This window comes from Camelus bactrianus, chromosome 18 (assembly GCF_048773025.1).
Source record: "Camelus bactrianus isolate YW-2024 breed Bactrian camel chromosome 18, ASM4877302v1, whole genome shotgun sequence".
NCBI classification, from domain to species: domain Eukaryota; kingdom Metazoa; phylum Chordata; class Mammalia; order Artiodactyla; family Camelidae; genus Camelus; species Camelus bactrianus.
Window position 1 is genome coordinate 1,216,930 of NC_133556.1, and position 12,428 is coordinate 1,229,357.

A 12,428-nucleotide genomic window follows, 5' to 3' on the forward strand; every position below is an offset into this window, starting at 1 on the left:
CGGTGGACTTCCTGTTGCCGCAGTCCTACCTTGAAGATGAGGCAGTCACCCTTGCGCTCGGCGTACATGGAGCTCAGCCGGTACTGGTTCTCCGTGGTGATGTCCACCTGGTAGCCTGTGAGTGTGTAGCACACCTTTCGGAACTCCTGGATCTTGGTCTGGAAGACCTCCTTCAGCCGCTGGTTCTTCAGCTCCGCGCTCTCCACCTGCTTCCTCAGCTCTGCGGGGGAAGGAGAGGCGGTGAGTCCCCAGCCCATCTCACAAGGACAGACACGGGACAGCATGGCGACAGGCCAGCTGCGACGGGTGTAGGCTTGCCCCACTCCCCCGGGCAGGGCGCACATGGACTCCAGCCCTGGGTCTAACCGCACCCACGCGTGATTCGACAGACACCTCCCCGCCTGCAGCCAAGTCCCCACTGGGGCTGGCGTCCACGGCACGGCCAGCTCTGGAGAGCAGGGAGAGGGTGGAGCCACGAGAGCAGTTCACATGGAGACTCCGCACCACGCTGCCCGGGGGCCACCTTGCTCGCCACCTGGAGACCAGATCCCTGGGTGAGGACAGGCGGCAGGGTCTGGGAGACCCCCTGGGTCCACCATCCTGAACCCACCCCCAGCCCATCTAGCTGGGTATCTCAGAGCTGAGGGCCCCCCCAAACCGGACCCAACTGCCACCCCCACCAGGTTTACAGCCTGACCGGGAGAAACCAGCTGTCTGAAGCCACCAGAGGACACGGCCATCACCATGAGTCCTGCACCCACGGCGCCTTCCCAGTACTTAAACCTTGATTTGTTCTCCATTAATTAGCGAGTTGTCACCGAGGCCAGGGGCTGCCCCGTGGTCTGTCTGGAGCCGCCCTGGGGGTCGTGTGAAAACCCCAGGCCTGGAGCCATCAGCCTCGTGTGAGTCCTGCCTCCCTGGGGGCTGTGAGTCCCTGGACCCCCTCTGTGATGGGGACATGACCTCCTCCTCAGGCCGGCCCAGGACCAGCTAACCACCGGCTCCTAGGCAGGGCCAGCAGAGGGTGAGTGGAGGCAGCCGGGGTTGCTTTCTGGAGGAGGTGAGGGGGACGGGACAGGGAGCCTGCATTTGAAGGAAAGACAGCCAGTGGAGCAGCCCCCCTCCCTGCCGACAGGTGGCTCAAGCCAGGGCCCGCAGGGCTGGTGGCCGGGCGCTGGGCGGGCCCAGGCGGGAGCTCGGAGCTCGACGAGCCCCACACGCTCCGCAGCCCACAGCTGTGAGGGGTGCGGGGCCCCTCCCCTCTTCAAAAGCAGGGACATGAGTGCTGAGCCCCCTGGCCACAGGCTCACGGCAGAGGTGGGGCTCTCTGAGCCCAGGGCCAAACTCCCGACAGCCTCGCTACCTCTCACACACTCCGGAAGGTGCCCTGGCTCTGACAAAGAACGGGCACCCACCCTGCTCCCCGCAGCCTCTGCGCAGCGCCCAGGCTGCTGGGCGCCCACCCACCTGCCTCGGCCCTGCCCACACCCGACCCCCCGTCATGACCCGGCCCTGCCTGCCGGGGACACCCTCCCTGTAGCTGAGAGCCTGTCCGTCGGGGACATAGACGTGGAGCTCCCGATCAGTCAAGGAGCCGGACGACGAAATCAGGAGAGTGACCGGCCTGTGTGGTGATGCTTCCCCTGTGTCAGACTGCATGGTCTTTACAAGATCTCAGATGTGCAATGGGAAAATTAAATTCTGGTAATAAATGCGGCCTGACCTTGGAGAAGAAAACATCCTCTCTGCCGTCAGGCATCAAAATGCGGCCCATCACTCAGCTCCCAGACGCCCACAAGCAGGCAGGGCCTCGCCCTCGGGCTGGACATGCCACCTGCCGCTCGTGGGAGCATGCTCCCCGCACCTGCCCGGCCGCCCTGGGACCCCCCGCAGGCGCTCCTGGCACATGGGGCCGGGCCGGAATGTGGGCTCAGCGGAGCGGCGGCCTCCAGGTCACAGGCCTGCCAGAGGCAGGGAGGGCATGGGCCCTGGTCCGCCCTGTCCAGGTGGGGCAAGGGGGCGCAGCTTCCAACACAGCCCACCCAGTGACGTGAGTCCGGGGGGACCGTGACTAATCACTGTGATTTGGGACAAAGTCAGCGTCTTGACCACCCCGTGGTCCCAGTAGCTCAGTCGCTTACATAAACGCGAATGAATAATTTACACGACAGTTTAGATTAAATAAATAAAAGATGGCCCTCCTCCTTGGGAAAGGCCGTGCTCTGATGCAGCCTCTTCCTGGAGCGGGGGCGCGTCCTCTGGTGGGGCTGGGTGGCCTGTGCGCAGCGGGCTCCCAGGAGTCTGCGGTGACCTCGCCCCTCACCCACCAGCACAGCTGTCCCATCCAGGCCCAGTGGTCGGTCACAGGCCTGTCCTGGGGCGATGACCACACGTGGGCAGACAGAGCCAGCAGGGCAGACAAGTGGTCCTGCCGGGGGACCTCACTGCCCCGTGCATGTCCCAGGCCACTCAGGCGCACCATGGACGGTGTCACCGGATGCTTGGGATGAAGACCTGGCCAAGTGGCCCCCTCCCCTCCTGTCCCCTCCCTTCTCCTCCCACACCCCCTCCCCGTGCCGCCAGTGAGGGAGGAGGTCAGCACTCAGAGAGGCCCAGACGCAGCCCAGCCCTCTCCTGCCCTCCAGCCCTCCAGTGTGCTGACCACCTTCCCTCTGAGCCAAAGCCCTCTCTCCTCAATCCCCCACCCCCAGCCTGGGCCCCTCTCCCCTCAGGGGTTCTGCAAGTCCTTGGGGAGGGAAAGGGACGGGGAGGAAGGCTGGTGGACAAGTGGACATCAGGGAACAGAGGACTGGATCGCCCAGAGCCCCAGTGTGGAGGGCGGGCCCGGGGGTGCAGGCGAGGGACGGACATGGAGGTCAGGGGCAGCGCCGTCTGCTCTCTGCCCTGGTAGGAGTGCCCGGCCCAGGCCCACTGGCTGCCTCCAGCCATGGCCAAGGGGCCGTGCGCCGGCTCTGACCTCTACCCCATCCGCCACCATCCCCGACGCCTGCTCCTCCTGGAACTGCAGAAGCAGCTGTGAAGCTCCGTGGGAAGGATGTGGAGCAAAAATAAACTGCACTTCGTTACGTAAAGACTGGCAAGAGCGCTTCACCCCGGGAGCAGAGCCATCAGGATAAAGAAGCGGTTAAGGGCGGGCATCTCTGGAGACCCAGTTCACAGCCCAGAACTCGGAGACTCCCTAGAGGGGCGGGTGGAGCCAGCGAGAGGCAGGCAGGCAGGTGGATGGACGGACGAAGGCCGGAGCCCTGCGTGGTCTCTGCCCGGCCCCAGCAGGTGGTGTGCCGCCCGGCAGAGCCCGGCTGTGCGCCTGCTTCGCTCAGAGAGCCGCTCCACAGCCGTTCAACGTTCTTCTCGTCGGGCTGCAGGCCAAAGGGCGCGGGGCGGGGCGGCAGTGGTGGGAAGGCCTCTGCTCTGGGCCGAGGGCTGTGGGCCTGGCGCGGCCCCACACTCGGGAGGGCGGGGCCAACCCTCGTTCCGGGGCGCTGAGAGCACCGCGGATGAGACCCTGCTGGGACGCCACCGCCGGGGACCCGGTCCCTGCACGAGTTCTCAGGGGGCACGGGGTTTCCTCCGCAGGAGCCGTCCTCCCACGGCACAGTATTTAAGGCAGCCTTTGCCCAGCGGGTGCTTCCTCCAGCAGACGCGAGCTCAGGAGGCCGGGGCCTGGTCTTTCAGGTGTTGCTGTGTCCCCAGGGAGTTTCGAGGAGCCCAGAGAGCCGCAAGGTGAATGGCCACCTCTCCAGAACCCTCGTCACACCCCCGAAAACCTGACAGAGGCTTACACAAGTGCCCCAATCCCAGACACGGCGAGCGGAACACACGCTCACTCTTGCCCCTGCCGCAGCTGCGGGGAGAGGGGGAAGAGGCAGCAGACGGGGGTGGACACATGGCAGGCGGTGAGGAGCAGCCGGGTGCCGGCGTGGGGGGCAGGGACTCACTGCCCCGGGCCGGGGAAGCAGCGGGAGCACGGCAGGGCTGAGGGCTGGGAGGTGCGGGAGCCGGGGCTCTGAGGGTCTAGCGAGGGGGTATCCACTGCTCAGCCCCCGCCCCCTGGGGAGGAGGCACCAGGTCTGACAGGAGGGACACAAGGCTGAGCCACGAGACCAAGAGTGCAGCTGCGGCCAGCGCTGCAAGACGCCCTCCTGTCCCGGGCGCCAGCCTCACGCCCGCAGGCAGAACTGAGGCACCGGGCAGCCCGCTGGCCATGGCACCCGCCTCCGTTTCAGCCACCGGTTTCCCAAGAAGCCAACCTACGCGATGCTGACTGCGCTCCACACCTGTGCGGGGAAGGGGGCGGGAGGAAGCGGGTCTGGGAAGTCACCTGCAGCCGCCCACCCCCAGCCCAGCTGACCCGGTGGGGGGGTCTGCAGGGCCGCAGGGCCTTCACCCCCTCCCTGAACTCAGTCACCAGAGGGAGAGTGACTTCGCCTGGTGGCTCTGCGCCCAGCAGGGCAGGTGTGGTGGGGCGGGGAGAAGGCCTGGCAGCTAAGCTCCCCGCCGACCCCTCAGCAGAGGGAGGCCCACCGCCAGCGCCCCCAACCCAAAGAACTGTCCACTCCCTCCCACGCCAGCCCCCCACACCCCGAGAACAGCACCCCCACCCCCGCCAGACACTGCAGGAAATTCCTAACCAAAGGGCAAGAATGAAACCTGCAGGAACAGGAAGCCTTAAGCACAGCGACTTCCGCCCTCGCTGGAGCGGAGCAGAGTCCCCCCACAACCGGAGCTACACCCACGCAGACGGCCGCCCAGGAGGGGCTGAGAGAGAGAGCAGAAGCCACGTCCCAGAGGGGCCCTGCTGAAACCGCGACCAGAACCAGACAGGGACAACAGCAAAGAAAAAACAAGAGATTCCAACTAGCAGAAATTCTATACAAAGAGCCTGCAGACCGCGGACGGGAGAAAACGCCAAGGAGACCACAAGGAAAGCCTCCAGACGCCGGGACGCGCCTCCCCGGGCCGAGCCGGCTCGGATAGCGCAGATGCGGCAGGAGCCAGAGCCCCGCAGCTCCCGCCGGAGCGCGCCCCAGTCTGAGAGCTGACAAGGGACGTTCTCACGCTCGCCCTGCCGCTCCCAGCTGCTGGAGGACAGCCCGGCCAGGCGGAGACACAGCGCTGGGGCCCGGGGCCCTGCAGAGAGATACACGTGCTCGGGGGGGAGGGGAGTCGCGGAGCGCTGGACCGGGGTGACAGCGAGGGGCTGGGCGCAGGGGCCAGGGACCGCAGGGGAGCACGGCCGAGGAAATGAAGCAGCCGCCCAGCTGACGGGGCCGCGTGTCCTAAGCACTGGGAGTGGGCGATGGCTCTGCCGGAGGGTCCCAGGGGGACTGGACACGCCAGGTGGACAACCAGGACCGAGAGAGTGAGACATACAGCTAGTCTAGGGCAAAAAGACGACCCGTGGCCTAAGACAGCCACGGTTGTGCTTGCCCTGAGGCCCCGAGAGCAGCGTGAGCACGGAGGGCCGGGCTGGGCTCGTCTGCGGGAGCCTCCAGGAACCAGCCCAGCCCATGGCGGGGAGGAAAGACCACTGCGGGGCCTGCCTCCTTGTGGCCCAGGGAGGACAGCCCTCGGCGCAAAGGCAGACGGGGGGGGGGTGCGGCTGACCCCTCTGCTCCTCCTGCCCACGCCCATGCCCGGCCATGGTCCTCACAAAAGCACGTGCTGACCACAGGGGCTCCGAAAGGCTTTTGTCCCTGAGACGGTGGCCGAGGAAAGCCCAGGGCAGCCGGGGCCCCAGGGTGTGTGTGGGCCGACATCCCCAAGAGCGGCTGGTGCCAGACTGACCCCCACCAGCACCCCCACCCCAGCTCCTTGAATGGACACCCGGTGTGCGGATGCCGAGGGGGAGCTGGGGCGAGGGGCGGAGGGGCCGGTCTGGCCAGAGGCCCAGAGGAGAGGAGCCCGTGCTGCTGAGGACCCGGCCCCACGGGCGGAGCCGTCACGGGCCACCCACCGGTGCTCCTGCTCCGACCTGTTTAGGGGCTGGAAGCAACTTTTGAAATTTTCCTTTGGGGACTCAAGACAGTCATTTTTCTTTCTGAAAAGTGAATAAAAAACACTTAGGCAATGCTAGGATTTCAGACTTTAGAAAAACCACAGAAAGGACGAAGATGTCACCACCAGGAGGAGCAGCCCTCAGAGCCAGGCCGAGTTGGCGGCTGTTTCTCAACGTGGCGCACGTGGGGGCCGCTCCCAGCACGCCAGCGTGAAGGGCAGCAAGGAAGGCCCTGGGGACTGGCCAGCGAGGGGGGCTGCAGGGGGAGGCCAGGGTGCCAGGGCGGGCGGCACAGCATCCACCTTTCCGAGGGACGGGACCACCAGCTTCCCGCTCCGCTCCAGGCCACAGAGGCAGCCTGGGTGCCTCTGACCCTGTGCCCTCTGCCCTCTGGTCTCTGGGCTTCCCTGGCTCCTGTGTTCACCCAAACCCTTCCTCCACAGCCTGGAAGGCTCCGTGGGGCACGGTGCCAAGCTCTTTCTCCGAGGCTTCCATTTTCTCAGCACATCCATAAGCAGGCTGGGTGAGCGTCTGGCCCACAGCAGGGAGACCGAAGCTCAGAACAGGGATGGGACGGGCTCTGAACTGGCCACCCTGGCCCGCGCCTCAGATGAAGCTGGTTCGCCCGTGGGACCAGGGCGGCTGAGGAGCCGGCCCGTTGGGAAGCACTCTGGGGCTCCCCAGCAGGCGCTGAGAACTGGCTGTGCTCCGGCCCAGCGCTGGGCCGCGCTCCCAGGGCTGAATTATTCATGTTTGGTAACTTCTAAACTATTTCAGTTTTTCATTTTTAAATATTTAATAATTAGGCATCAAATATTTATGCAATTTTATTAGCAATCGCGAGAGCCGGCACCGCAGGGCTACGGCTGGGGGTGCATCCTGCTCCTGGCTGGCCATCTGGCGGGAGGAGGGGACGGGGCCTTCTGTGGGCGTCAAGCTTTGGGACGCCTTCTCGAGCTCCCGCCGGTCCTCCTGGAAGCCACCTTCCCATCCCAGATCCCGAATCCGGAAGAGAAGCTTGGTGGGCTGGCAGGCACTGAGGTCCGCACGTGCCCTGCCAGCCTGGCAGCTGAAGGTCCCGGGCTCCCCTCCCTGCATGGCACTTGGGCAGGAGGCCTTTCCAAGAAAGGGCCCTGCAGGGCACCACCGTCCCCTACTGCTGGCTGCAGGGGCAGGAGGACAGGACCCTACCGTCCACTAGCCAGAACCTCCTGCCGCGGGAGGGACGTCTGTGCTTAAACTGCCTAGAGCCAGAGGCCCAGGAACAGTCTCTCCCTCACAAGCCCGTGTTTCCCCCGCTGGGCCGGAAATTGCACGTTTTACACAAGAGAGGAGACACTGGCCCTGGAATTACATGCAGATGAGCAGCACGCGTGCCCACCGCCAGGCTGCCTGGCAGACACCCGCCCCGGGTACGCGCAGTGCCGGCTTTCAAACGGGCATCTCTGTGATTAACTGCTCACTCCGGCAAGCAGCCTGTCACCTCGCACAGAGGGATCTGAAAAGACACCGGCAATTACAGCCCCCCAGATTACGGGGTGGGAGTCCCGGCTGACAGGCAGGCGCTGGTGTGATACTGCGTCCTCAGGAAGGCTCCCCCACCAGACACGCAGCGGCCCGAGCCCCAGGCCCAGCGCCCCCAACTCACAGCCGCCATCCGACCGACGGACGGACGTGGGGACGGGCCCGAGGGGACCGGTGCCCTGCCCAGCATCACCCAGCAGGGAGCAGAGAAGCTGGACATTTGGGCCAGGCCTTCCGGGGAAACGGCAGCGCCAGCACCGCTGTGAGGACCCGGCCCTGAACACCGGGCCCCACCTCGGTCAGAAAGGCCGAGGGCACGGGCATGGCCCCTCAGGAGCCCTGTGTCTGCTGTCTCCGCGGAACTCCCTGCTCTCTGACCTTATTTACGTATTTAATGCTTGCTAAGCTCACACCCTGCCAGGACGGGGGCCCGGGCCACACCGACTATGGCTTCCCCGGGCAGCAGGACCTGGGACGCGCTCGCCCCGTAGAGATGAGGCGGAACTCCCTCTGCACTCCCCGGCTGGTCTGAGCCTGTGACAACCCTACGAGGGCCCCTCGCGCATGCCCATTTCATGGACAGGGAGACCGAGGCTCAGTTAGAAACAAACTGCTGGAAGCTGTGCTCGCACGCTCACGTGTGTACTCGCACACGCATATGTGCTCACATGCCAGAGCCAGGCCCCACCCAGAGGGCAGAGGCACACGACAGCTTCAGCCGGGACGGGAGAGCAGCTGCTGACCACCGGTTTCCGGCAACTTCCTTCCACGCACGCCCGGGCAGGTGGGCCGCCAGGGGTTTCTGGTGAGCAGAGTGGCGTGGGCATGGGGGGGGCCGGGATGCTGGCCGTCGTGGTTCCAGCTCCGGCTCCGGATACGAGGGGCGGGCAGGGGCTGTGGCGCCCTCTGTCCACGCTGCGGGCTAACCCCCTGGAGGAGAGCTCCTCTCGGAGAGGAAGCCTTTGCGGAGCTCATCTTTTATCGACTGACTCATTTCCGAGTCAATCTGTCTGCTTTCAGCAAGACAAGAGTTTTAGATCTTCTGCCTTGCCCTCCTTCGGCGAGGTGGCAGTCTATTAACACCTGCTCGCGTGTGCAGCAGGGCCTGGATCTGAGATGTGACGACTTCACAGAGCAGGAGGTGAGGGAAGAGGACCCCAGAACTGCCGGAGCGACTGGAGAGAGGGAGAGAGGGCAGGCTCTGGAAGGAGGGAGGCCGAGGAAGGACGCAGGCAGGGAAGGCGACCCGAGGGGCCCGGGGGGCATGCACCAGGCTCCCAGCAGAGCCAGCCCGGGGGGACATCTCCGGAGAAGATGGGACTGGGATGGGGAGTGAATGAATGAGAAGTGCCTCAGCTCTGCCTGCAGGAAGGAGCGGGCCAGATGCTCTCGCCCGGCCCGGAGGGCAGTGGGGTGGCTCCCAGGGCTGATCTGCTCCCCAGCGTCAAGGACAGGCAGGCCCCCCAGCCCCTCTGCCCGGACAGCGGCCCTGCGGTCCCAGGGGTCTGCGTGGAGGCAGTGTCCCCACTGCAAAATTCACTGCGGCCCAGCGCAGCAGGCAGTGCAGGCTCTGCCTGAGGATGGAGCGGAGGCTCAGAGAAGTCCAGTGATTCGCCTGAGGACACACAGCGGTTGGTGGTGGAGCCAGGTCTCCTGACTCCTGCTCCCGGGGGCGGGGGTGGGACTCTGCCTGACAACCAACGCTGTTGTGCCCAGAAGAAGACGCCTCTGCTGTGGCCGCGCCCCATGAGCCCCGGCTGGCCAAGGGAAATGCTTCTCCCTCCAGCTTCTGCCCCGTTCCTACCTCTCCCCCGAGCACGAAGAACTGCAGCATCGCCAGCATCCAGACGCCGGCGCGGCAAGGTGAGGGAGGCGGGAGGTCACCCTGGGTGCTCGCCCGAGGCCCGCAGGGCTTCTGGAGCCCCCACGCCCTCCCACCCTGGAGCCAGAAACAGGAAGCGGATTCTCCCCAAAGCCTCCGGGAGGAACACAGCCCTCCACACTGTGACTTCAGCTGAGTGAGATCCAACACCCAGAGCCGTCATGTGACACGTCCGTATGCGTCAAGCCCGGCAGCACGTGGCGACTCGTCACAGCGGCTGCAGGGAGCTGACACGGGGGCTGTGGGACCGTCAGGCCTCTGGGTTTCTGAGGCCACCCCTCCCTGCCAGGCAGCAGTGGGGTCGCAGCGGCCGCGGCCCCAGGAGCTTTAGGAACGCCGGTCGGTTATGTCGGAGCGTGCTGTGTGCCGGGCACTGTCCCAGGCTCGGGGGACACGGTCTGGACAGACAGGTAAAAACCCCGCCCTGGTGGAAGTTACATTCCGACTAGGGACATGGGTGAAAACGAGGTGAAGGGGACAGACGGGCAGCGCTGCAGAGGTGGTTGCGCTACAGCGGACAAGGATGTGGGTGGGGAGGCCGCCGCGGGGTGGGGGGGCGGAGGCGCCCGCCAGGAGGCGATGTCGCAGCCCAAGGGGAGCCGGGGCGGGAGCTGACAGCGCGCCGCAGGCAGAGAGCCACGCGGGCAGAAGTCCTGAGGCGGGAGTGGGCCCGGATAGTCCCAGGGAAGCGAGGAAGGCACCGGCCCCGGAGCTGGCCTGGAGAAGCAAACGGCCTCTAAGAAGAGCAGTGAGGCTGGGGGACTCGCGCTGTCAAGACGCAGTCCTGGTGCCAATGCAGGTACGGCAGAGACTCCAGACTGAGACCGATACGCGCATCCACCCTCAAGGTGGCGGGAGCAGCAGCCAGCGGACACCTGGGTGCGAACAAACGGACCCTGACCCCCCGTTACAACACACACCCGAATGAACCGACGCGGGCCACACATCTCCACGTAAAAGCCTCTGGGAGAAAGTGGGGGACGACAGTCTCGGGGAAGCAGAGTCCTCAGGACACAAAGCCCCCGCAGAGGCACAGGGGGCAGGCCAGACCCCATCAGCACTAAAACCGCGTGCCCATCAAAAACAGCGCTCAGAAAGTGACCCCGTGACAACAACCTAGCTGAAAAACGGGCCAAAGACTCATGCGGACACTTCACCAGGGAGGATGCGCCCGCACCGCGACCCCGTGTCAGCCCTCAGGACGCTCTAGCCAAGGAGCCAGAGGGCGCCCCGCGGAGGGGACGGGGAGCAGCAGAACGGGAAACGGCGCAGCTGCTCTGGAAGGCACTTCGGCAGTTCCTAAAGTGAAGCATAAACTGTCCATACGATCCAGCAACCCCCCCACCCCCCCAGAGAGTGCGAACCTGACACACGTTCAGGAGCTCACAGCAGCCAGGCAGCAGCGACAGCCCAGGCAGTGAAGGGACAGGCGGCGGCGCACGGGCGTCACCAGGAGCTCAGAGCAACGCAGCGTGGGGGACCCTGGACACGGCGCGCTCGGCGGCAGAGCAGACAGACGGCCGTGTGCTGTGCGCTCCCCTCCACACGCAGTGTCTGGAGAAGACACCCCTGCGGACAGAGCACAGCTCAGTGGCGGGCGGGGCCGCGGGTGGGAACAGACGCTGACTGGGATGGGAACGTGCCGGCGTTAGACCGTGGAGACGGCTGCACGTTTACTAAAGACACCTAACTGTACGTTTAAAATAGGAGCAAACTGGGAGTTTAGTTTTTATCCCCTCTCTTTTTTTTTAAAGATGTTTAGAGAAGTTTTAGGTTCATAGCAGAATTGTGCGGGAGACACAGAGCTCCCCTGAAACCAGCACACAGGCGCCGCCTCCCCGTGGTCACCGCCCCGCAGCAGAGGGGTGTCCGGTACGCCTGGTGAACCTACCTGGACACGACATGGTCACCAAAGCCCAGCACGCACAACACTGTTCACTCGGGGGGCTGTGCGCTCTGTGGGTTTGGACAAACAGAGGCGTGTGTGCACCGTCAGCGTCACACAGAGCAGCTTCGCTGCCTCGAACACCCTCTGTGCCCCAGCCTGCCCCGCTCCCGCCCCTCAGCCCCGGCCACCGCTGGTCGTCCCAGGGTGTCCCTGTTTGCCTTTTCCGGAAGGTGACGGGGGTGGAATCACAGTGTGGAGCCTTTTCAGGCTGGCTTCTTTCACTTGGCAGCATACGCATGTGAGCTTCCTCGGTGGCTTTCCAGGACTTGATAGCTCTTTTCTTTGCAGCACTGAGCAACGTTCCACTGTCTGCCGGACCGCGTTGCTCTAATCCATGACCCTCCCGAAAGACAGCTTGGTTGCTTCCAGGGCTTGGTGGTTATAATTAAAGCAGCAGGAGGGGAGGGTGCAGCTCAGTGGTGGAGCGTGTGCTCAGCAAGCACGAGGTCCTGGGTTCCATCCCCAGTACTGCCATTAATAAAAATTAAAAAAAAAAAAACAAAAAACCAGCTTTCTGCTCTTTTAGGCGAACGCTAAGGAGTGTGCCTGCTGGACCATATGGTCGTCTTGTAAAGAACCACCACGCTGGCTCCCAGAGATGCCACGCCGTGTTGCACCCCCACCAGTGACGCATGAGAGCGCCTGAGGCCCCACGTCCTCACAGCGTCGTGGTGGCATCTCCCAGTTGCCTGAGAAGTTCTGTACTGAACGTGCCAATTCTCCAATGCCTCAGAGACACCCAAGGGCAGGTGTCACTAGAGAAGTGGGAGCCTGAGGGAGGGAGCCCGGGAGGGACCCCTGGGCCCTGCAGGTGCCTCCCCTCTGGACAGAGGCAGCCTGATCTCCCCCAGAGTGTTCCCACCCCCCTGCTTCCTGAGCCAGCGCCTTGCCCGGCTCTCTGCCCACGTGGGAGCGGAGGCTGTCCCCACAGCGGTGCAGAGGGCTGCAGGGGGTGCTGGTGGGCTGGCGACGACGCTGGGGATCCGGCCCCGGCCCCGGCCCCGGCCCCGGCCTGCGTCAGGTCTGCCCTGGGCCCGGGACACGGCGGGTGCCGA

General features: G+C 65.0%; 1 protein-coding gene across 6 annotated transcripts in view; it reads right to left on the reverse strand.

The window, feature by feature from the left end:
- MAD1L1 (mitotic arrest deficient 1 like 1) overlaps positions 1–12,428 on the reverse strand; it is a 271,713-nt gene that overhangs the window by 35,433 nt on the left and 223,852 nt on the right. For all 6 annotated transcript variants that reach the window (XM_010966461.3, XM_045504459.2, XM_045504490.2 and 3 more), the window contains one exon: positions 30–220. In XM_010966461.3, coding sequence (XP_010964763.2) covers positions 30–220 — 191 coding nt within the window. The remainder of the gene's footprint in view (positions 1–29; positions 221–12,428) is intronic.